Source organism: Pistacia vera, unplaced genomic scaffold, assembly GCF_008641045.1.
Source record: "Pistacia vera cultivar Batoury unplaced genomic scaffold, PisVer_v2 Contig331, whole genome shotgun sequence".
Lineage (NCBI taxonomy): Eukaryota > Viridiplantae > Streptophyta > Magnoliopsida > Sapindales > Anacardiaceae > Pistacia > Pistacia vera.
Genome location: NW_022196148.1, coordinates 589,397 through 612,815, shown reverse-complemented (window position 1 = coordinate 612,815; position 23,419 = coordinate 589,397). Strand labels below are relative to the sequence as shown.

At 34.3% G+C, this 23,419-nt stretch overlaps 5 protein-coding genes across 6 annotated transcripts; 3 read left to right on the top strand and 2 right to left on the bottom strand.

Annotated features, from left to right (window-relative positions):
- The first annotated feature begins 1,617 nt into the window (after positions 1 to 1,617).
- On the top strand, positions 1,618 to 3,043 carry LOC116137611 (RING-H2 finger protein ATL16-like). The gene has a single exon (XM_031423303.1). The coding sequence runs from the start codon at positions 1,933 to 1,935 to the stop codon at positions 2,998 to 3,000; it is 1,068 nt and encodes a 355-aa protein (XP_031279163.1). The 5' UTR covers positions 1,618 to 1,932; the 3' UTR covers positions 3,001 to 3,043.
- A 3,466-nt stretch (positions 3,044 to 6,509) lies between these two features.
- LOC116137573 (electron transfer flavoprotein subunit beta, mitochondrial) lies at positions 6,510 to 10,166 on the top strand. The gene is made up of 5 exons (XM_031423269.1): positions 6,510 to 6,689; positions 6,771 to 7,055; positions 7,153 to 7,233; positions 7,786 to 7,880; positions 9,827 to 10,166. Exons 1-5 carry the CDS (start codon positions 6,621 to 6,623, stop codon positions 10,050 to 10,052), a joined length of 756 nt encoding a protein of 251 aa, XP_031279129.1. The 5' UTR covers positions 6,510 to 6,620; the 3' UTR covers positions 10,053 to 10,166.
- A 683-nt stretch (positions 10,167 to 10,849) lies between these two features.
- On the top strand, positions 10,850 to 13,819 carry LOC116137574 (transcription factor bHLH104-like). The gene is made up of 5 exons (XM_031423270.1): positions 10,850 to 11,109; positions 11,209 to 11,277; positions 11,363 to 11,440; positions 11,529 to 11,691; positions 13,378 to 13,819. The coding sequence occupies exons 1-5, from the start codon at positions 11,012 to 11,014 to the stop codon at positions 13,624 to 13,626; spliced, it is 657 nt and encodes a 218-aa protein (XP_031279130.1). The 5' UTR covers positions 10,850 to 11,011; the 3' UTR covers positions 13,627 to 13,819.
- A 243-nt stretch (positions 13,820 to 14,062) lies between these two features.
- Positions 14,063 to 18,069, bottom strand: LOC116137572 (WAT1-related protein At5g07050-like). The gene is made up of 8 exons (XM_031423268.1): positions 17,924 to 18,069; positions 16,014 to 16,244; positions 15,754 to 15,816; positions 15,560 to 15,676; positions 15,234 to 15,468; positions 14,807 to 14,965; positions 14,559 to 14,710; positions 14,063 to 14,475 (listed from the first exon to the last, which is right to left on the bottom strand). Exons 2-8 carry the CDS (start codon positions 16,217 to 16,219, stop codon positions 14,295 to 14,297), a joined length of 1,113 nt encoding a protein of 370 aa, XP_031279128.1. The 5' UTR covers positions 16,220 to 16,244; positions 17,924 to 18,069; the 3' UTR covers positions 14,063 to 14,294.
- Positions 18,070 to 19,894: 1,825 nt separating this feature from the next.
- On the bottom strand, positions 19,895 to 22,970 carry LOC116137567 (CASP-like protein 5B3). 2 transcript variants are annotated; one of them, XM_031423264.1, is made up of 4 exons: positions 22,882 to 22,970; positions 22,595 to 22,802; positions 20,314 to 20,446; positions 19,895 to 20,207 (listed from the first exon to the last, which is right to left on the bottom strand). In XM_031423264.1, the coding sequence occupies exons 2-4, from the start codon at positions 22,723 to 22,725 to the stop codon at positions 20,013 to 20,015; spliced, it is 459 nt and encodes a 152-aa protein (XP_031279124.1). In that variant the 5' UTR covers positions 22,726 to 22,802; positions 22,882 to 22,970; the 3' UTR covers positions 19,895 to 20,012. The 2 variants fall into 2 exon arrangements, with proteins under 2 accessions (XP_031279124.1, XP_031279123.1); XM_031423263.1 differs by lacking the exon at positions 22,882 to 22,970 and having other exon boundaries at positions 22,595 to 22,871.
- Between the last annotated feature and the right edge of the window lie 449 nt (positions 22,971 to 23,419).

The following is a 23,419-nucleotide window of genomic DNA, read 5'->3' as shown; positions in this document are numbered from 1 at the left end:
TTGTATGTAAACTGTCAACACGCAAAGAATGGATATAGTGTCGGTTCTGATTAATTTAAATTTAATGTCTTCTGTTTTAAGGATTCGATTGGATTGGATTTGACTTCCTTTGTACTCAGATAGGGACCCATCGCTTTGACTATTTTATCTGCCTGTGCCCCTATATATGCTATTCACAACCCTATGCTCTTTATACATTTTTCTCATTTTTTTATTTTTTAAATTTTCATAATCAGTGTCTGAGTCAGTTTTCATGTATTTTAGTTAATCCTTTGAGATTCTATAATTAAATAAAAGTTCTAATAACTATTCCTGTTAGTGACAGTGAGGATTTAAATTTAGAAGATCATGTTAGATCCACTTTTTACTCTTTTACTATGAAAAGAACTTGAATTTGAAAGATCACCTTAGATACTCATTTTCTCATAATATTCTTAAGGCCACTGATTCCAATCTTTTCAAGGTAAAATTTAGTGGTATAGAATTGGATTTGACGCAGGGGGTTGACTGATCAAAATATGTATGTGAATGCAAACTGAAATAGATGTATAATAATAATAATTATTATAATAATACAATGTGAATTAGAGTTTTGATTAAAAGGAAAGTGATAAGTAATCAAATATTAATGGTGGGATGCATGTGCAATAGAGACCTTTTGCTTTATGATTGATGATGATTGGGAACGAATGAGTGTATAGAAAGTCTAAGCTTTTTTTTTTCCTTAATTTAATTTACAAAATTAATACTGATCAAAACTATACTCGTCCATGCAACCTCTCTACTCATTGGTTAATACATTAATTATATAAGCAATGAGAATGACATGATGGGAATAAATATACAAACCTAAATCATAATGTTGCTTATGTACATTATTATGTTATATCGCAGTATTTTAAAAGCTAGAATCTTCACTGACCTTCCCTATCGTTTTTTTTAATTAAATACATTTAAAAACTTTGGCTAAAAATTAATATTTTGAACGTTAAAAAGGGTCTTTATAACCACCACTGGATAGCCTGATGATAAAAAACAAAAAGATGTTTCATGAGTTTCTAAGTTCGAGTCTCCATAAGCCCTAATAGGGGTGACCATTGAGAGGCTTACCTGGTCTTCAACTTTAGGTTATCAAAAGATTATTTAAGGTGTGTATAAGCTAGTCTGGACACCCTCCAATCACCAAAAAAAAAAAAAAAAAAAAAAAGGTCCCCGCATTTTATGTATTTTCAATAAGTAGCATACTGATAATATTTTAAGATTGTAAAATGTGTATGCTAGTTTTCTTCTTAGTACAATTATGTTAAATAAGAAACACGTGTATATTAATTGAGTAGAGAAATTAGTTAAAACTTCAAATCAATTAGATGATAAATTTGCATCATTAAAATTAAATGGTGATTATGATTTAGTTTTGGTCCCCTACCAGCTTGATTCCTAAATCTGTAAGCTCCTATCATTCATGGTAGATAGCCGTCCATTCTATACATTCCCCCCTGTTTTTTATACCACTACTACTAACCCATACATAAAAAATAAAAAATATAAAAATATAAGCTTACAATAATCGAGACACTTCAATGTCAACAAATTCAGTGGGAACCTGAGAGAAAATTTCCACCAACTACGTACATAAACTTTGCTCAGACTTCACACCTTTAAAAAATTCCTTCAACCACATTTTCTTCTCATTTTTAAGCTCCCTTCTTGTCTCTCTCTACCACCTCCCTCATTTAAGTCTTCTGGGTTTTTCTCTCTGTTCATTTCCTTCTTCTTCTCCCATTTGTTGTTTTCTTTCCTTCTTTGTTGCTAAGCATTTTCTTGTTAATGGTCACTATTTGTAATCTTCATTTATGTTTCTCTTTGTTGTGTGATTAGCTCTGTTTATCTTTGGTGTGTTCAAGATCTAAACAATTCCATATCTTCATTCTCATGGATCTTGTTAGTAAACACTACATGATCCATGGCGCAGAAACTCTTTCTCCGATTACAACCCCAAGTAGCTCGATCTTTGGCTCACATTTACATTCCTCAGGTACCAGTTTTCCCATTATAGCCATTGCCATTATAGGAATCTTAGCCACGGCTTTCTTGCTAGTGAGTTACTATATCTTTGTCATCAAATGCTGCCTCAATTGGCACCGTATTGATCTCTTAAGGCGATTCTCTTTATCGCGAAGGGGAGGACCTGAAGACCCTTTAATGGCGTACTCTCCAGCCATGGAAGCTCGAGGGCTAGATGAGTCTGTGATAAGGTCATTGCCCATATTTCAATACAGTAAAGGCGTCAACAGCAAAGAACTGGGAGAAAGAAACTTTTGTGAATGTGCAGTCTGTTTGAGTGAGTTTCAAGAAGATGAGAAGCTAAGGATAATACCAAATTGTAGCCATGTTTTCCACATTGATTGCATCGACGTTTGGCTTCAAAGCAATGCAAATTGCCCACTTTGCAGAACAAGTATTTCACCCACAACAAGATTCCCCATTGAGCGAATTATCGCACCCAGTTCCACTCCACAAGATCCAAATCCATACACTGAAAATGTCGTAAGCAGCGATGAGGATTATGTTGTGATTGAACTCGGTACTCATCACTCTGTGGATCAAACGTTGCTTGCAACACAAGAAAGATTGAATTCAGGAGAATTATCAGGGCTTTCAATTAGTCCTCCTTTGCCACCGCGAAAGTTAGAACAGAGACTTGTTCATAAAAGGGCGAGGAAGTTTCATAAGTTGACGAGTATGGGAGATGAATGTATTGATATTAGAGACAAAGATGAGCAGTTTGCAATAGAACCCATTAGAAGATCATTTTCAATGGACTCATCAGCTGATCCCAAGTTCTATTCAGCAATTCAAGAAGCTTTTCAACAAAACAGGCAAGTCAGCGAAGTCAGCCCCATTGAAGGTTGCAGTAACAGAGTTAGAAGATCTTTCTTTACCTTTGGTCATGGCAGGGGATCCAAAAGTGCAGTTCTACCAGTTCATTTGGAGCCATGAAAGAAACATTAAATTTATTAGTCTTTTTTTTTTTTTTTTTGTTTAACATAGAGATTTTAGCTGTGTTAGGAAGCTGTAGAATTGGCGATATAGTTATATTCAACTGAAAATTTTTATTAGTAATTTTTTATTTGAATTGGTTAGAGGCTGGTCCAGTGTATTCTCAATGACTTACAGCCATTATTGTGAACATCATTGCAGAAACTAGCACTTTTCTTTTCTTTATGTATAAAGAGGATTGAATTACTTTCTTTTCTCTGATTGAATCTACTTATTGTCTTATTGTTGGTCTAGAGACTCTAGACAGACAGAATTAAAGGGTTTTACAGAAGAAAACTAAAATTCCCACACCCCACCCCCCCCAAAACAATTACATTGATTTTGGGTGCAAAGGGGGGTCTTTTTCAATTGAAACAATCATATTGCCGCCAACTTCTACTCCCAAATTAATAATGGTGGTGTTCTGTAGATAAGGTATGTTTGGTGATGGTTGGTAATGGTCACTGTTCTATGTAACTAAACTACAGTATTTCCAGCCTGTTGGAATCGATTATTTTTCTATAAAACAAAATTTTCAAATAATCATTAAGCAACTCTTCATATGCTAGAGTCAACCCTCTTTTTTTTTGGAATCCTGAATGGTCCTATTGCAACTCTCAAGATGCTTCAACAATGAATCAGTATTTTGAATCAACTGATAGTTTACCTGGTCAATTCAAGGAGACAAAGTCTCTGTCAAAGCTTGTTTAGTATATAATTATCTTACCCTGCTGTTTTTTTTTTTTTTTTCCTGAGGTGTGGAAAATGAATGCAGGAATGATATGGGGGAGATCAGTTGTAAATGAACTGTTGGATGATTCGAAACCTTGTGACAAACAAGGATGCAGCTTCTTCAAGGTTTCAAATTTCAATAAAATAAAAACAAGAGCCTTGTTTAACTGATAAGAGAAGTAATGAGGTATAAAATATTGTATAGAAAATATGTCTTTCAAATAGTCAATCCCTGGAAATATGATTCTGAATCCGTAATCTTCGCAGACACAATCTCTGAATTTTCAGTTTAAGTTCCTATGAATCCCAAAACCCAATAATCTTTTAAAATTTATATAAACTTCAAACTTATTAGATTGAATTATTATTAAATTCATTTGCATATACAATTTTCAAATGTAAAATCAACCATTTGTGGGCACCGTCAGCTTGCAAATTTATAAATGCAAGTGTGGCTAAAGACTAAAGTATTAATTGATGGAACAAGTAGTGCATAGTACTCTAAAATAAAAAAAATATTAGGTAAATGAAGTTGAATAAAACTAATACTCACACGTTAAACTCAACTTCCAAATTTATATTTCTTTTGAAGTATCATATACGATTGGTGGGGTTTATGTCAATTTACGTATACCTCAACTAATTTCTTAAAACTCTGAAATTATAGGTTGAGTGAGAGTTTCAGTAGTTATTCCTATTAGCATCCGAAGAACTCAATCTCAAGATTTCTTGATTGGAGTATCATATCGTATTCAAATTTATTTGGCAATCCTAAGGGGGGGTTTGGTTCAGGGAATGTTGGATTACTAGGAATATTAGATTACTAAAAAGTTAGATTACCTTGAAGATTACTGTGAATCTTTAGGAAAATGTGTTTGGTTAATTAGTGGGTATGTTATATTAATATGTTTGGTTGGAAGGAATAAATTGGTGGGTATGTTATTTAAATTACTAAATTGTCCTCTAATTAAATATTATTATTATATTATTTTTTAATATTGATTATTATTTGGATTATTATAACCCTCCTGCATTTAAAAACTTAGCAAAAACAACCCCATAATAAAAGTTTGGAAAATCAACAAAGCACCCCCATTAACCCAGCCACTACTGGCAACCACTGTAGGCGGCCGACAGTGGGCAACCTAACGGCGCACGGAAGGCAGGAAATGACCTTCGTCCGTCGTATGGCCATTTCCGGCCAGAGATCTGGCCGAAAATGGCCAGACGTGACAGATTTGGCCGTTGACGGCTAGATCGACGGATTAGGCCTTTGACAGCCAGATTTGGTCGGAAATGACCATATTGGCACACAACGACCATTTTCAGCCTTTTGTGCACTGTTTCGATTGCGACTGGCCGCGGCGATGGTTGCCGGCGATAGGCAGTGGCAGGTGGGTGGGGGTGGCGGCTTGGGTGGGCTGCAATTTGTTTTGAATTCAAGGGTAATTTTGTCCAAAAAGTTAATTAATTGGGGTGAAATAGTAAAAGCCATATTCATGTAAATAAATTTAAAAATAAGGGTATTATTGTCTTAAAATTTTATTAATAAGGGATAAAATTGTAATAAAAAAAAGATTACCTTAGTAATCTTAGAATACATAAGAAAATGGAGGTAATCAGATTACCTCCAATATTATCTACAGTGGTTATGTAGGATTATTGGGGTTAAGTCATCTTATATTATTTGATTCTCAGTTTGGTTTTATCAAGTAATATAAGATTCCGGTAATTTTCAAATACCAATAGTGGTTACTGTTGGTAATATTGAGGAATCTATTATCTCCTTTTCTTAGGTATTGTAAGATTACTTGGGTAATCTTTTTTTTTTTTTTTTTACAATTTTCCTTTATTAATAAAATTTTAGGACAATAATGCCCTTATTTTTAATTTATTTACATGAATCTTGCTTTTACATTCACCCCATTTAATTAATTTTTGGACAAAATTACCCTTGAAATCAAAACAAATTTCAACTTACCCAACCACCATCCCCCCCACCTGCTGCCGTCTCACCAACCAAACCACCGCCGACTGTCGCGGAAGTCGCCGAAGTCACCTGGAGTCGTTGTGAGTAGCCCACTATGACTGGGAGGCCCAATATACGTTTCTGGCCATGTTGAGGTCAAAAAGGCCATATCGAGAGCAGATCTGACCATTTCCAGCCAGATCGATAGTCTGGCTGAGATCTGTTATGGCCATTTTCGCCAGATCTAGCTATAATTGGCCGTTTTCGACCATGCATATGGCTAGAAACGGCCATATCGGAGCCTCATGGTCATAGTGATCTACTCACAGTGACTTTCGGCGATGGTTTGCGGTGGCGGCAAGGGATGGGGGTGATTTTGTCATAAATTAAAGTTTTATATAAGCAGGGTGTTTTAACTAAATCTGAAATATTGAGGGTTAAAAGAAATTATTCAAAAATTAATAATAAAAATAATATTATATTAATATTTAAAAAGAGAGTAATTTAGTAATTTAAATAACATACCCACCAATTTATTCCTCCAACCAAACATATTAATATAACATACCCACCAACTAACCAAACATATTTTCTTAAAGATTTACAGTAATCTTCAAGGTAATATAAGATTCTAGTAATTTAATATTCTCAGTAATCCAATATTCCGTGAACCAAACGCCCCTAAATGTAATAATTCTTTTTTTTTTTCCATTCCTTATTTATTTTTTTAATAAAAATAGAACAGAATGCTTACGCTCCTAAACTTACTTGAGATAACTAAATTATCCCAAAACGAACTTCCGCTCCCTTATCATACCAAACTCGATTCATTGTCATCTCCCCCAAGTGGAGAGCCAGAGACGATAATCAAGCATCAACAATGAAGATAATGGTGGCCATAAAACGAGTTGTCGACTATGCCGTGAAGATCAGAGTGAAACCCGACAAGGTAATCATCAATCAATCAATCAAAAATTGAATCATTTATTAAAATAATTATTTCTTAATCTGGGTTGGGTTTGCAATACAGACGGGAGTTGAGACCAACAACGTGAAGATGTCGATGAACCCATTTTGCGAGATAGCATTGGAGGAAGCTCTCAGGATCAAGGAATCAGGGTTAGCCTCCGAGGTTGTTGCTGTCAGTATGGGCCCCTCACAGTGCGTGGATACTTTGCGGACGGGTCTAGCTATGGGAGCTGATAGAGGGATTCATGTTGAGGCCACCTCCGTGCTGTATTCGTTGACTGTGGCTAAGATTTTGAAGAGTCTTGTTGAGGTTGAGAAACCCGGTTTGCTTTTTCTGGGAAAACAGGTTTGTGTTTAGTTATATTTCTGATGATTTGGGCTTTCTTTGATAAAAGAAATTCACGTATAAGATAAATTTTCTTATTATACAGATTGTTGTGTAGGCAATTGATGATGATTGCAATCAAACAGGTCAAATGGTTGCGGGGCTGCTCAGCTGGCCACAGGCTACCTTTGCTTCTAAGGTTGGTCCAATTGTAAAAAAACATTTTATTTTATTTTTTCTGTAAAGAAATTTAATACATTCAGGATAGCATAAAACATTGTTGAATCTTTATATCAGTTGTATATTTCTTGGATTTTGGGTAGCTACTGCTGTTGCCTTCGATTGATTGATGAGTATGTATGCTTGGTTTAGAAAATTTACCCTTTTACAATATTGCTGTATTCAAAGTACATCTACAGTATCATACCACCGTTCAATCCTTCTGCAGCTTTGTTGTCATGTTCATAAACAATTGCTTGAGATGCTTAAGTAGAAGTACCTGAATGTACATTTAAGTTTAAAAGTTTAACGATTGTTTCTGTGCCCACCTAAGCAACAAAAAAAAAAAAAAAAAAAAACTAATTGCTTGTGATTGCTACAGTTTTCCTCTTTGACTACCATGTTTTGAGATTGTATTGGTTATTGGTTTTCTCATTTATTAGTATGATTGCTCTCCAGCTGTTGTTTTGGTTTCTTTGTTTCTTATTTATTTGATTCTTTAGATAATTGATTTACTGCTGCTCTTTAGTAGGTTGTTTTGGACAAGGAGAAACAAGTAGCAACTGTGGATAGAGAAGTAGATGGTGGTCTTGAGACACTATCGTTAGACTTACCTGCGGTAATCACGTAAGTATTTGTGCAACCTCGGACTTCTAATATTCAAACATTGGGGCATGCTGTGGTCGTTTAATATGTTTTTGGTCCTCAAAACCATCCTTTCAATAATGAGAATATGTACATATACACACACCAAAAAGCAGTTTTTGGAATCAGTGGAAAACTATGAGAGGTGGGATGTTTTAGAATAGCAAGTTTTCTGGGAGCAGAAATTTGGTCTGTTGGGAACTGAAAATGCAGCTTTTCCAAGGGCTTGTCCATATTATATATGCATTGGGAATTATATGTGGATGCTTCAGTTATATTTCATAGAGGTTTATTTTCTGTTGTCACCTTCTAAATAGATTGTGATATTTGATTCATACAAAATGATAAAGTAGTAGAAGATTTCTTCACATCATTATTATTGTGGATTATGTCTTAATTACTAATTGATTTGAAGAGTGAACTTCCTTTTGGATTTTTTATTTTTTATTTTTTATTTTTTATTTTTTATTTTTTTTTTTGTGAGCTTTACTAATGCTTTAGTTTAAGAAATGGAGTATAAATCCTTTGCAGAGATAAAATTTTGAAATTCTTTTATATTGTAGGAGCATGCATACAACAAGTAATTAGTAAAATATTACAACATTATAAATATTTGATTAGAGCTTTGTGGCAATATAATTATTTTAACTTTTTTTCAGTTAAAAATATTTGGTGTTCAACTCTGTTAACTTTCAATTGCAAACTGGTTGGATTGACCACATGCCCTGACACACTCTATCCAGGGCCATACTTTTGGAAGTTGTTAAATAGAAACCAGGTCTTTTTTCTCTACTTAGTACCAAATATGTGGGTCTTTCTAGGGATGAGGAGGATTGTTAGTTAGCCAAAATCATTGTGCAGAGATAATGGCTGGACAATATTGAACTGTTGAAAGAAAATATGTAGCTAGCTTGCCTAGAATTCTGTCTTATCCAGTGGATGACTGTTGAATATCTCTGTGGATCTGGCTCCTGTATCCAGTGTTTCTGGCAAGATAAACAACCATATATGATTAGGTTGAGTTTTGAGGAGATTTTGCCTGATACCATCATGTATTTTGACTTGGAGAAAGTGGTTTGCATGTGGACCATCTATAGGAAGTGTTGTATTACACAGGATCTGGTATCGATGATTTATGTTGGTGCTACATGAACTGAATCAAGAACACAACTATTATTTTGAATAATGAACCATTTTAGAATACAAAAATAGTTTATTGAAGAACACAAGTTCAGAAAAACAGACCATCTTCAGTTCTTGAAGTTATTTCTGAGGTTGAGACTTCAACTCAAGGTTGGTCCAAAGCAGTTTAGTAACCACTTAGAGGAAAATGGTAGTTTGTGATATTCTCTTTTCAAGCCTCCATCCTGATGTTTTTGAGTTGTGCAGTATTAGGTGTGAAGCGCAAAATTGTATTTAGTGTATCTGACTTAATTATAAACATGGACTGTTATTATGACATATTTTGAATTCTAATTAAAACATATTGAACTTTTTGTCTCAAATTCTTTGAAGCTTTCATTTTTTGGACAGTGCAAAGTGGACTACAAAATGATCATTTAATTTTTTAATGAGGCTATTATTTGATATAACAACTATCATTGCAGGTTCAATAAATTTATTGAATGCATATTTTTGAGAAGTGTTTTAGACAGTGTTTTATTGAAGTTACTTATTTTTCATTACTTCGCTGATTATGAGATTGATTGTTGGTTCAAAAGACTTTTGCATGAAAATAAAAATCTTTCCTTCTTTCCTCTGAAGTCTGTTCAACTCATAAGATTCTTGATGTTTATCCTTTTGTAAGAGGGGAAGAAATGTTGGAACTGCCTGTTAGAATCTACATTAATCCTCTTCCTAAAATGCATTTGTCTGAATGAGTTTGTTTTTGTATGATTCCTTTTTGACATTAATGACTTGTGATGCAGGACTGATTTGAGATTAAACCAACCAAGGTATGCAACACTTCCCAACATAATGAAGGCAAAATCAAAAGTCATTAAGAAATACACTCCACAGGAGCTGAATGTGGACATCAAATCTGATCTGGAGGTTATTCAAGTGACTGAACCTCCCAAGAGAAAAGCTGGGGTTATTGTTTCTTCTGTTGATGAGCTGATCGACAAGCTCAAAAATGAAGCTCATGTTATTTAATTCTCTTTTGAAATTTCTCAAATAACTTTCTGTCAAGGAAATGCAAATATACAAGCAAACTAGCATCCAGTTCAATAACTTTCTGTCGAATTTGACGAGTCAGTCATTTTTCTATACAATCAGATAATGTTTGAGTCAGATAGCATGAGTCTTAGACTATGTAGAGTTTGTTTTTCTTTTGAGTAGATTGTGGATAGTATTTTGGCTCTGAGTATGGTCATTAATGAAATCAGGTATGAAAAAAATTGCATTGAAAATCAAGAAAGGTGGCTGTCTGTCAGTTAAGGACTTTCTGCAGAAAAAAGTTGTGAATTTAAAATTTTTAAGATAATGCACTGACACTTTTGATTGCGTGTACTCAAAGATCTCAAGGGCCCAATAATTCAAAGTCTTATATCAAAGGACATGCAATTTAATGGTGTTTGGTAGGCTGATTCACCCACCATCACCATCGCCTTGACCGTGCGTGCTTGATTGTTGACGTCTTCCAAATATTTCTTATTGGCAGTCTTGCCTAATCTGATAACGATTATAGCACTACCGTCTGCGATAGTAAATTTACCTTTAATCAAAGCATATAGGAGGCATTTGATTCCCATTCTTAAAAGTTTCAGAAAATGATTCATTCAGAGTCAACGCTTTTGAATGGCCAGTTATTTTTTAGTTTTTTTCAGACTAATTGGTAGTAAAGTAAAATGTGATGAAATTTCATTAACTTAAATTACATCCAGTTAAAATAGGGATTAATTTTAGTACACCTCATAACTTCTAAGTGAGTTGGCATGATTCGGTGGATCTTGGTTGTAAAAAGTCGGGTGAGTCAGCCCAAAAAGGGAAAACATCGACTGGGCTACGCATATAATCATGCGGCGGCGCACAACCTAATCCTCCCACGTGTTCCCTATTTTCACATCTCAATTCCCATTTCAATTCCAGCTCCAAATCTCAGATGAAAAGACATGGAGTCATTAGACGACGATTGTAATTACTTGGATTATCTCGATTCAATCCTCATCGACCAAAACACATGTCCCGATCTCTTTTGGTCCAATCCAAGGTATTGCCTTTTCTTTTTAGTTTTTTTTTTTTTTTCCCATCAAATTTAGTGCTGTTAGTTGGGTTTTGGTGTTGATTCCGTGATTTGCAAATAAAACAGGGGGAGCGTGGGGAATGATTTATCATCATCTGTGTTGGTGTCACAGGAACAAGAAAATACACGCAAGAGGTAATAAATATTTATTCTTGCATATTATAATGGGTTTAATTTTTTTTGGTAAATATATTTTCTTTGTTGTATTGTTGTTGTACAGGGCACGTAATGATTCATGCAGGCGGCCGGGAACCAAAGCTTGCCGCGAGAAATTGCGGCGAGAGAGATTGAATGACAGGCATCTGTTAATCTTTCTATTTATTTTTTTAATTGTTTAAAGCAAGCATCTATGTATATAACTTAATTTTATCTATGCGTTTGTGAAGGTTTCTTGATTTGAGCGGTATTTTGGAACCTGGGAGACCTGCAAAAACTGATAAACCGGCTATACTTGATGATGCAATTAGGGTTTTAAACCAATTAAAAACTGAGGCCCAGGAGCTGGAAGAAACTAATGAAAAGTTACAAGAAGAGATTAAAAGTTTAAAGGTCAGTCGATCTACTTTGCTGCCCTGCTTTTATGTCATTGAGTTTTTTGTTTGTTTGTTTTTTTTTTTAAACAACTGTGGATGGATATCAATTTTATCATTCATGTTTCATTTTTTGTGACTCTTTGTTGCTGTAGCTTTGTTATTAGATTTGAGTTGTGTGTAATGACTTAGTAACTAACTGTATTTTCTTTTGAAATTGTAGAAGTAAGCATGCATGATGTATATTTAAGATCAATCTGAACTTGGATTGGTATTAATGTTCAGACTTTATCTGCGCCAAATCTGATCTGTTAACCATCTTAGCTGCTAGAAAATGGTAGATACAAGGTCTGGAATTCAAAGAAATTGTGCAGTTGTGGATAGATTGGACTAGTGCATAAAGTTGGATATACCAGGGTAGTGATAATAGAATATTTTGAAATATATGCATTCTTGATGACCCGAGAGTAGCCATGATAGAATTGAGATGACATAGTGTTAATTTAGATGGTTTGGCGCTGTTGAAAGTGATTGAGAAACTAACCCAAAATTCCATGGTAGAGAAGATCAACAAGTATACAGAGTCGTGTCAAACCTATGATTAGGTGATGTGAGCTTTAGTAAAACATGATCCCTATAGATGCTGATGCCTAATATTTAGTGTATAACAATAATGTAAGGAGACATTTATGAAGCATGCCAAACAAATATAGGCTTTGATTTGACGCTGGACATATCAAGCCTAAATTCAAGCTTCTGGGTTGGATTCTGTATTAGAAAGACGATAAAAGGCATGAACAAGTTTATACTAGTTGAAAGAGGTAGATGTCTATGTTGTTAACGGTTATTTAATTTGTCTGCTGTTAGAAGTGTGGGACTGAATTCAAGTATCAATATACTCCTCATTTGACATGCTTAACTTTCCCTCTTCGGGGTTCTTTCATGATCCATTTTTTGAACATTGGACATGCATTGATTACAAGGTGCTTCTACAAGATTTCATTCAACATGGCCATAATTTATTGATGTTAAGTATGTTTACATGCATGATTAGGATATTCCAGGTACTATTGTCATACTTTTCCTTTTCTGGTTAGTCATTAGTTCAGTGAGGCAGATTTAGACCTTTTTGGGGTAATCTAAGTAGAGGTTATTGCTATTACAGTCTTAAATCTGTTCTATAATGCTAGCCTTGAGAAGCCTGGATATTCATTAACATGCCTGGACATTTCAAATATTATTTAAAAATAATTTTTTTTTTTCATGAGGCATACTGCCTACTTGCAAAAGACAGGTGTTAAGCAACAGTGGAAATCGGGGGCATACTTGATTCTCTTTGATATCAATGCAATTATGACCATATTAATGCTGGCATTATATATATGCTGAATGCACATCTTTGTTTATGTCCATGCTGGATAATTCAGTTTGTGAAAGTTGTAATTTAGTCTTGGGGCAGATGTATTTTACAGATTAGTATGGAATCTTTCACACTAATTTGTGATCTTCTACGTAAATAATGTTCAGGAAAGAACAGTAAAATTCAGCTATTAAATTGCTTGGAATTGTGAGTTTAATTTGAATTCTAGATATTGTAGTGTAGAATTAAGGCGTAGGATTTTCGCATACTTTCTCATGTATGTGATTGTGTAAGTAAAGAACCAAGTGCTCTGTATTAACGTTTTGTCCTGTACTACATCTACAGTCTGAGAAGAATGAACTTCGTGAAGAGAAACTCGTTCTGAAGACAGACAAAGAAAAGATTGAACAGCAGTTGAAAGCTAGGGCCCTTTCAACTGCTGGTTATATGCCAGCCCACCCAGCGGCGTATCATGCTGGGATGAATAAGATGGCTGTATTTCCTAGTTACGGTTTGATCCCCATGTATCAATATTTAACTCCATCTTCGCGTGATACATCTCATGATCATGAACTCAGGCCCCCTGCAGCGTAGCTTTTTTCCTTGGCAGTTGGCAACCTGCCTAATTCAAGTTATCTGAATAATTTTTAGATGATCTTAATTGTTACCTTCCAAAAAGTTCTGTTGTCCTCCAAGGTGTACATACTATTGCTGGTTCAATTTGCCTGATTCTTTTATGTAACTATTGGCAAATGAATGGAAGGGGGTCTCCATGATTTCATTCTAATACCTTTGTTAACAGCTCTTTTTGGTCTGCAGTTAGATCTGAGAAAGGATGTTTACTTATTGCAGGTAATCCACACTAATCATAAGTATCATATTTATAATCGAAAATAAAGATTTAAAGATGAATCTTTTATATTGATATTTAAGGGGTTGGGTTTCTTTTATGATCGTGTTTATCTACAATCTACAGGGAAGTTAGCTTTAATATCTTTCCTGATAGTGACAGGTTCGCATACTGGAGACATGAAGTCAAACTTCTTGTCTTTTGAGAGACAAATATATTGAGATTAAAATTTCATTTCAAATATCGCTTACGTAGAGCAACAAAGCTTAACACAGCTTCCCCACTATATGAATAATGGAAGTATATTGAAATTGCCCAAAACTACTAAAACTCTTATTTTGACTATGCCCGCTGCTTCTATTCATCTTCTTCAGTATGACATCCCTTCGCTTGTCAGAGAAATGATTTTTCTTTATGGTTCACCTTGTGGTATCTCCCTTTCAGTTGAAGTGGTTTTCTGTAGTTTGGGGTTGTTCTCGTCGTATGTGGAAGAATAAGAATTCCCTTCTGTTTTGATGTGAGCTTCCTGATCACCTTCTTTGCCCCATAATAGCAAATACAAACCAAAGATGACAATAGCTGCACCTAGTATGCTGAGCAAGAGTCACAAGTAACCTTTTAATGCAAAGTCTTTAATGAAGATTGAAAGCTACAAAATGAGTGTGGGCAAATTTACCTTCCAGTGTAAAGCTGTTCACCAAAAACAAAGTATGCTAGAGCTGCCACTAATACCGTAGAAAGGGGGTTGAACATGGTCACAAAAACTGGCCCTCTTTCTTCTGTGCACCATAGTTGAAGGAAAATGATTAAACCAGACGCCACCACTCCCTGCCATTTATAAACCATAATCAGAACTCTAATTAATTATAAGAAGACCGAGTCTTGTTAAATACATTATAAGGCTATCCGGATACTGCCACATACACCATAAATGGTGGACCAGAAGTCGATATTGAATCCAATCCTCCAAGCAGCTGGTTTGTGTTGGATGATGACTGTGAAGAATGCTGATTGTGATGCCCCAAGAAAGCACATCCATGTTGTCAGTGATAGTTGAGCGGGATATCGCTTCAATGTGAATGCCTACATGTTACCATAGAAATTAGGATCTATTATTAATTCTATATATCCACCTATTGAAGAAGTCGCTGCTACAACTTTATACGGTTGTTATCAGTTCAAACATTTGAGTTCAGATTGTTTTCTGTTGTCTGCTAATTTAGAATGCTATTAGCTGCATGCGTCAAAGTGATTTCTTATTCTATCATAGAGAGTTTTGCGGGTGAACTTTTTTGTTATTTGTTTTGTTTTGGAATAGAAAAATTAAGTTTTGATTGAGTTGGAAATGAACCTGCATAATGTACCAAAGAGACCAAGTTACACAGCTTGCAATAGTAAGAATTGAGCCCTTCAACCAGTGCTCATGGATAGCAGTGTTTCCTTCAATATGGATGTGATGAGAATGCCATAGATTTCTCATGATAGGGCCCTTGTATATTGTCATGATCATTACACCGGCCAAGGAGATCATTGTTCCTAGAAGTTTTGCAATACCTCTAGAATTTCGAAGATCAAGTGTCTCTAACCTGTAGATCGGCGATGGTCAGATACTTACACACTTGATTTCTTTATGAAATTTAGATGGATATTTGTATATTGATAACAATGGAAGCCAACCTGAGTAAAATCGCAGTTACAAAGGTTAGGGAAGCTGCAGTGTTGATCACTGATGCAACAAATGTTGGAGAGGTGTACCTCAAGCTTGCAAAGTACATGTTTAAAGTCAAACCGACCCTGCAATCATAAAACAATTTAGCCTTGTAATTTGTAGTTTAAAGTTACTTAGATCCATAACTTTTACTAGTCCTTACCCGAGGAGTGAGAGAATAAATATCTCCACAAAAAGAGGTATTGTCAGCTTTGGAATTGTTTTTCTGCGATAGATCAGAAAGGAAGGATCAGCACTATGCATAAGGAAATTAAAATATTGAAAATTTCCTCAGAAAGATCATCAACTCAAATTTTTTTCGATGTTTATAGCTATAGCCAACTTAATGATCAGCTAAACCAAATCTGTAACTTCAGCATTTTGTTATTACCTATGAACATTTTATAGAAATTTAATGTGTACCTTTCAAGGAAATAGGCAAAAGGGAACATGACAATGCCTGCGACGATATGCCGGTAGGTAATATAGACATGAGGATTCATGCCATGATTGAAAGAAGCTTCTGTGATAAAATACAGAAAAGTGTAGCCAATCTGAGAAATAACCATAAGGAGGTGTGGCTTGAACCTCATGTAAATGTCCGAGAGGGAACTTGCTTTAAGTGCCATAGCCTCCTCTTTACTTCTTCACAAGCTGCAGGAAACAATAACATGCACTTGTTAATATAGAAGATGAATGAGAATGATGGAGGAGTTAGGCTTCTCGATTCTTTTTGCATGTTGTGTTAAGTATCGTGTTCCAGATTAAATTCCCTTCAATATACTGATAGGTGAACATGACTTCATGTTAGAGTAGATATGGGCAGAAAGAACTTATTCCGAAAATTCCCTTACCAAACTAATATTATAACTTGTTAAACTAAATAACACTATTTTATCTATATATCATCATGAAGCTCATACTCGTTTATGATGATTCCTTTTTCAGATTAAAAATTTGATGCTTAGTCAGTTATTCTGAATTAGTGGACTACTATGAATTGTTTGCTTATTATCTTATGTACTTTTAATGGTGGACTGTCAACTACATTGCAACTTGAGTTTGTGGATCGATGCATGAAATATAATCACATCCCAGAATAATCTCTTTTCGGATACGTCTCAGCGCTGGTACATATTCTATATTTTTTTTAAATTCCATTTTAATCAAAAAAAGTCTTCTGTCACACATTAATCCTGCAGCTATAAAGTTTTCATGATGATAATAAAACCTGGGGGAAAATTCATGGTGTTTATCAAACTTTTCAGAAAATCAATCAGTATTGAGGAAGATACTTAAATACTGTGCTTGCAAAATGCAATGGACAATTTTATGCATTTTTTTTCCGAATTTCTGAGCTGCAAAATTTAGTGTTAACTGAAACTGAGAAGTGAGAACCTATCTTAAACAAGATACTTAAATTAAAGACGTATGAAAGGCATCAAATTACAGTCATTTTCTTTAATATCCTGATGTTTTCATGCAATNGAAAATTCATGGTGTTTATCAAACTTTTCAGAAAATCAATCAGTATTGAGGAAGATACTTAAATACTGTGCTTGCAAAATGCAATGGACAATTTTATGCATTTTTTTTCCGAATTTCTGAGCTGCAAAATTTAGTGTTAACTGAAACTGAGAAGTGAGAACCTATCTTAAACAAGATACTTAAATTAAAGACGTATGAAAGGCATCAAATTACAGTCATTTTCTTTAATATCCTGATGTTTTCATGCTATACATAAAGCATATATATCATTCTCATTATATTCCTTCAAACTTTTTGTGGGTTTATAGTCTTAACATATTCTTGCTACTTCCCCAGACTTCTCTTAATGTAACTAAATATATGGAAATGCTTTCATCATATATAGAATCTAATTGCTTGAATTTGAGGTAATAGATATTGATCATGATTCTATTAGCAAGGTAAAGGAATATTTCAATTTTTGATAGAATTGAATATAATATATTGATTAATATTCCTACTTTATGCCACTATATAAGTGACCACAAAACCTGCATCAAAACTAAAGAGGTGTTCAACTTCTGTAACATCAAAGAACATGTTGATTATATCTGCAATTTGTTTGATTCTCAGGACCACTTTAATGAACCCCCTGATTGAGTGGCTGCTAACAAAAATGTTCTGCAGACAGAATGAACAAATTCATCTTTTGTTTCACTTTTTCAAAAGTGTCAGGTACATATCAGTAAGTATATAAATATATAGAACGTGATCAAAATAATATGCTAAAAATGTAGAAATAAAACATAATAAACAACGTAGAGCTGAATTAAACTAAAGAGTAGATGGGTAAGAGATGACTTTACTTTAATCTAATGGCAGAAGTATCCCAAATAGTGCAACTTGAACAAGCGGTGGTTTATTGCCTGCAGTACTGTGCTTGTAATAGCTTCTTTATTCTGAATCCAGCAATGCATGCCATGTATAAAAACCAAATCGATCCTTAGAGAGTGAGAAAGAAAGTGATAGAAATTTGGAATTCACGCCTGTATTTATAAACTCACAAATAAGCCATATGTCTAAAAGCGAAGGCCATTTGTCGCCACAAGCCAAATCAGATTGCCACCATTTGAGACAGGTCAGCATGCATGCTTATCATTTTGTCCAGTGTTTAATAGTTGGTAGCACCAGAGATGCATGGTCAACCTTTGGACCGTGGCATTTACTTTGTTTTAGTTTATTGCTGAATCAATGGTTGGATGTTAGTGGAATTTTAGGAAGATGATTGAACCAGGTCGATAATATGAACAAGACTTCAACTATGTTTTTCATATTTGTCATCAATCAAATGGAGACTGACACTCCCATTTAATTCTGTTTCTCCATCAAAGCCTGAGTAATCCCCTGCAAGGTGGTTCATATTTCCTGCAAGAAGTTTTCAAGGAGTTTAAAAATTATAGATATTTGACATTGTTTAATCATTTTATACTTATATAACAAATTATTATCTTGTATTAACATAATTATTCGTAAACTCTTTTATATACGATAATTATGAATGAATTATGATGGAGATTTGAATTATCATTTTTTATGTCGATATCATAATCTCCTAGATTCAAATTCAATAATCAATCTGATTAACACTTTGATTCATATAAAGCGACATAGATACGCGGGTGTTAAGGTAAACTCAACAATTTTTTTATTTTTATTTTTATTTTTTATTTTTATGAATAATATTTATAAATTGTTCATATGAATTAATACGAAATTATTATTTTGTTATCAAATAATTCATTCTCGATCATTGAAAATTTATTAAGTTAATTTTTTATATGAATTTTTTTATCTTCTTAAAAAATCATGTACAATAAGAATATGGGAATTAAAAAGCAAAGGAGAACCTAGCAAATTCTTGGTTTCCACTTGCTTTTGTGGGAGCAGCTATTCCTTTAAATTTATTATTATTATTAATAAACACTAACATAACCCTTGCAGCTTCCCACCATCAATAATTCTCAATCCCACTCTTCATTTAAATTGAATTCCATTTTCTCAACATGAATTAGTGCTGGTAGGTTACGAGAACTAATTGATTGAAGAACCACCCAACACAGTGCACCAAGAAATAGCTTGCCTTAATTTATAAGAATGACTTAATAAAAACAAAAAATGGCGCCTTTCATCTGTTCCGCTCATCAAACAAATATATGCATGGCGATTTGATTTTGATAGTGAATGCTAAACAACTGGAAGTCAGAGGAGGGTCGGTGATTAGAGGAAGAGGGCAGTTGAATGCTGAATATAAATTGTATTATTGATGGATTATCCAGTCGAATCAGCATAAGAAATAGAAAGCAGACGAGGGTATCTGAATAGTGTCAACAAGCACCTTCTGTGGCGTGTATTGTTTGCAAGCTGGAAGAAAAGCAATGGACCCCAAGCACACAAATGGCCGACCCAGGGTTGGTTTAAAAATGATATTTTTCAAGATAAACTAATAAATAAGCCTTATTATTTCCCTTCCTTTATTAGAGTGGAAATATCGCTTAATGGCCACTCAAAATTTTCCTGATAAATGTGCTCGGATTTTGAGCTTTTTAACCCACTAACCAATTCCTTTATCGTGACCCTCAATAGAAAAACTGTATATTTGATCACAGTTAGCAAATCTTTATTCGTTAATTACTCAACCCAATTAATTGCTCAACAAGGAGGCTTGTGTCATTTTTAATTGATAAAGCTCATGTTACATATGCAACAACCAAGAAGACGACAGGAAAAAAATTGGATATGATGAATGAGGAAGTGAAAGCAATCTATGACTTTTCGAGTGTAGTAATGCTATATTCTTGTTTTCTTTCTATTGACACTATGAACAAATCAAAATTTCAGTAAGACTGATGAGTTTCAATGAGATTCAAGATATCAACAGGCTGTACATCGAAAGGTCTAACCTGCAGCTAATATCCAAAGCATAATTAGAGATGATATCGCAATTGTAATCCAGCTGAGGAAGGCCAAGGCAACTGACATTTGATATTTTTGACATTCCTCCGTCATACTGCAATGTCCCATATCATGAAAATATAGCACTGTGATGCCGCCTGCAGCACAAGCAGCAGCAAGAGATAATGTAGCTGTCACCTGTAACAATTCCACATCATATGGAACTTTACAACCATCATAAACACAAAATTGTATTGGATTTCATTAAATAGCCAAGAACAATTAAAGGGTTATGGAGACTAACCCAGTCTCCTACTACAAAGAGGCTGACTAAAACAGGATTGTGAAGGACCTTCTTTCGCATTAAGGCATATGAATCTATGAAGGCAAGCCCAAAGCTCCAAATAATTTGCAAACCCATTGAAGCAATCAGGTAGCTGCAGAAAGAACAAGATCTTCAGCATAAAATTTTATTTGTATCAAACCAAGGTTAAAAAAGCCACCACATTGTATATGATTTATAAAGTGCTCAACAGTAGAGAATTAGTTACATGGGCATCATCTCTATTTTAAAATGTATCCTTACAGAGATGTTGATTCACTAAAAATATTGATACTAACAGCTGGGTATTAAAAAAATGGTCCAAATGAAACAAGTTTTATAAACTTCAGTGCTTATAATCTTGTACATGTTTCATTAAATATATTTTTGCTGTAGAAGATAAGCCTACAAGAAATATTGTCGAAAATAAATCAACGGTAAAAGATTAGGATAGACACCAAATTTTGGAACATAGATGTAGCATCTGTAGGTGACAATATCTAATGAAAAAATTTAAGGTAGCAGGGCAACAGGACAGGTCAAAAGAAATAATCAAAATCATGATAAGAGCAATAAAGAGAGCCATTAAACATCAGCATAACATACTCCTTGCACTCCACAAAATGCCATCTGATAGATGTCCAAAAAGAGTCAACTACAAGATTAGTGGTCACAAAAACAAATTGCCACTTCAGCTCACACATTAACTAGCACTCTGATTATTCACACTACGCAGGTTTTACATCCATTTAGATGATATTCCAAAAAATCATCACTTTTTATTTAGTCTAAATCATTTTGTAAATTTATTACTCTGATTTATCATATAAAAGTCATTTCTATGGTGAGTATTATCAACATCTAATATGGTTTCAAAGTGCAAACAAGAATGCAGATATTGTCTAATATGTGAATCAATAGTGCTTGTAGTGATTGCTTTGCTTCTAAAATCGTCTCTGTTCACTAGTTTTGCTTCATACTCTACAGTCCATCATTCTATTGTTGCTGCTAGTTTCATCTTAAGAACATCAAGTATAATGGTGACTATGCCCAAGCTAATAGTCCTTCGTGACCCTGGAAATTTTTTATCAAGAAGTACATCTGATAGCATTTTAGCAGCTTATATAGTTGCTGGAAATTACCTAGCCTACAATGAATTCTGCCGCAATCTTGTCACTATAGAAGTTCTGTTTCAGTAATTTATGATCATGACGAAGAACATAACATAATGCATATAAGAAACAATATGTAACTCATAGATTCTAGCACAACAGGTTCCAAGTGTGGATGACAGAGAAGCAGAATCACAAATTCAACTCAATTTGCATCATATATGTGGCACTCAGGGTCTCAGCCTCAACATCACAATCCCTTTTGAGATGCTCCATATATTAGAACAACTAAATATGGCATTCCACTCTTCTACAGCACACAAAAGCAAAACCATTTTTTCTTATCAACATTTCTGAGTATCAAACTAAAGAGAAACACAAAAGCGGTGGAACAAGTAATTTATTCATACCATGATCAGAGGAATGTCAAGTATTACAAAACAGGAAATTGTTTCCTCTCTTTTACAAATCAATACCTGACATATATTCATCATTGCAATGGAAATAAGATAACTTTTTGTTGCAGAAATCATTTTCTTCCTCCCCATGACCATAAATCAAATGCAAGGAAATACGCTTAAATCATCAAGCAGTCAATTTCTCAAGCACCACAAATTATCATTCAATTTAAGCCATGGTAAGTGTGGAGACCTTCTTGAACAGAGAAAAAGGAATCACCACCTTGGAATGTAAAGGAAATTACAAAACTTTGAACCAAATAATCTAGAAAACTATTCACTCATTTTGCCCCAACCAATTTACTGATGAGAGACTACATTATCACAATAAACAGCTGCAGCGCAAGTAGTGTAGATAATTGAATTATTAATGTTCACTATTCAGTACAATATTGCGACTTTAACGCAATATATAAAGCATCACCAAGACAACAATTAACCAGTTATGAATCATTTATCAGGCTCAACAATACATACGAATCAAACTAATAACAAGCCAGTCAGAAATTTGATCCAATAACTTGCTTCTACCAAAAATTTCCCAATTAGTAACCGTAGATGCCTACACCAATCAATGAAACTCACTTCTGATGGATAAAATATATAAGCTGAATCTCCAATAACTTATATAAACAAAAAAGAAACATAAACTTTATCATATAAAAGAACTGGGGAAAAGTCACAAGGAAATACCAGAAAGCTGTAAAATTAACGAAAGCGGTAGTGGTAGCCATGGAAGCAATTGATCCAGCTGCAAAAACACACTGTGCGATCCTTAGAAATAGGCCAGTCAAAGTCCCGGGTGTCCCAGCAAAATCCTTCATCTTTAACCTTCAAATTCCCCCGAAAAGAAAATCTGTAACCCCTGCTGGATCAGAAAAGTAAAACCTGTAAGAAGAAACTGAAAAGGTCGAATTGGTTAGAATTTTGATGACATAACTATCGGAACAAAACTAAATATGGTTCGTAAAAGCAGTTACCCAACACTGTTACGAATTAAAGCCGTTTATAAACTGCGGCTGATCTAACTACTTCCTAGTTTATGTTGTACTTTACAGGTAAACCAACGCTACTCCACGCGCTTCTGTCACAAGTGTTCCTAAGCTGTTTTCTAATATACTGGAGACTTGGAGCGTGTTCTCAAAAATGTCTTCATTTAGAGTGGGTAAAATTTTCAACCATTGAGAATTGAATGTTATTCTATTTATTTGTTTAGTAGTTAATTAATTTTTTAAATGTTCGGTGTACAGAGGATGTTTGACTTGGTGACTCCGGATTCCGGAATTGGAAGGAGGCTTTGCCAGAGCCAGACAATTAAATTTCCTGTACTTAATATTCAATCAACCAATCATCTATAACCAGTACACGATAATGCATATTAATAGTATTACTAAGATGAAAATTAAATTAATAAAGGTATCAATAAGTCATAATTAAAAATTTCCTAAAAAGTCTGTGCACCCAATTCATTGTTTATACAACCAATATTATGATTTGAATAAGCTTGGATAGTTTCAC

Excerpts from the sequence above, each read along its gene's own strand:
- LOC116137611 (XM_031423303.1), top strand. The coding sequence starts at position 1,933 with ATGGATCTTGTTAGTAAACACTACATGATCCATGGCGCAGAAACTCTT.
- LOC116137573 (XM_031423269.1), top strand. The coding sequence starts at position 6,621 with ATGAAGATAATGGTGGCCATAAAACGAGTTGTCGACTATGCCGTGAAG. Across the intron at positions 6,690-6,770 it reads TCAGAGTGAAACCCGACAAG|ACGGGAGTTGAGACCAACAA; the intron begins GTAATCATCAAT and ends TTTGCAATACAG. Across the intron at positions 7,234-7,785 it reads AGGCTACCTTTGCTTCTAAG|GTTGTTTTGGACAAGGAGAA; the intron begins GTTGGTCCAATT and ends GCTCTTTAGTAG.
- LOC116137574 (XM_031423270.1), top strand. The coding sequence starts at position 11,012 with ATGGAGTCATTAGACGACGATTGTAATTACTTGGATTATCTCGATTCA. Across the intron at positions 11,441-11,528 it reads CGAGAGAGATTGAATGACAG|GTTTCTTGATTTGAGCGGTA; the intron begins GCATCTGTTAAT and ends GCGTTTGTGAAG. Across the intron at positions 11,692-13,377 it reads AAGAGATTAAAAGTTTAAAG|TCTGAGAAGAATGAACTTCG; the intron begins GTCAGTCGATCT and ends CTACATCTACAG.
- LOC116137572 (XM_031423268.1), bottom strand. The coding sequence starts at position 16,219 with ATGGCACTTAAAGCAAGTTCCCTCTCGGACATTTACATGAGGTTCAAG. Across the intron at positions 15,469-15,559 it reads GTAACTGCGATTTTACTCAG|GTTAGAGACACTTGATCTTC; the intron begins GTTGGCTTCCAT and ends GCCGATCTACAG. Across the intron at positions 14,711-14,806 it reads TCTGGTCCACCATTTATGGT|GGAGTGGTGGCGTCTGGTTT; the intron begins GTATGTGGCAGT and ends TATAAATGGCAG.
- LOC116137567 (XM_031423264.1), bottom strand. The coding sequence starts at position 22,725 with ATGAAGGATTTTGCTGGGACACCCGGGACTTTGACTGGCCTATTTCTA. Across the intron at positions 20,447-22,594 it reads GTTAATTTTACAGCTTTCTG|CTACCTGATTGCTTCAATGG; the intron begins GTATTTCCTTGT and ends TTCTTTCTGCAG. Across the intron at positions 20,208-20,313 it reads TCTTTGTAGTAGGAGACTGG|GTGACAGCTACATTATCTCT; the intron begins GTTAGTCTCCAT and ends GAATTGTTACAG.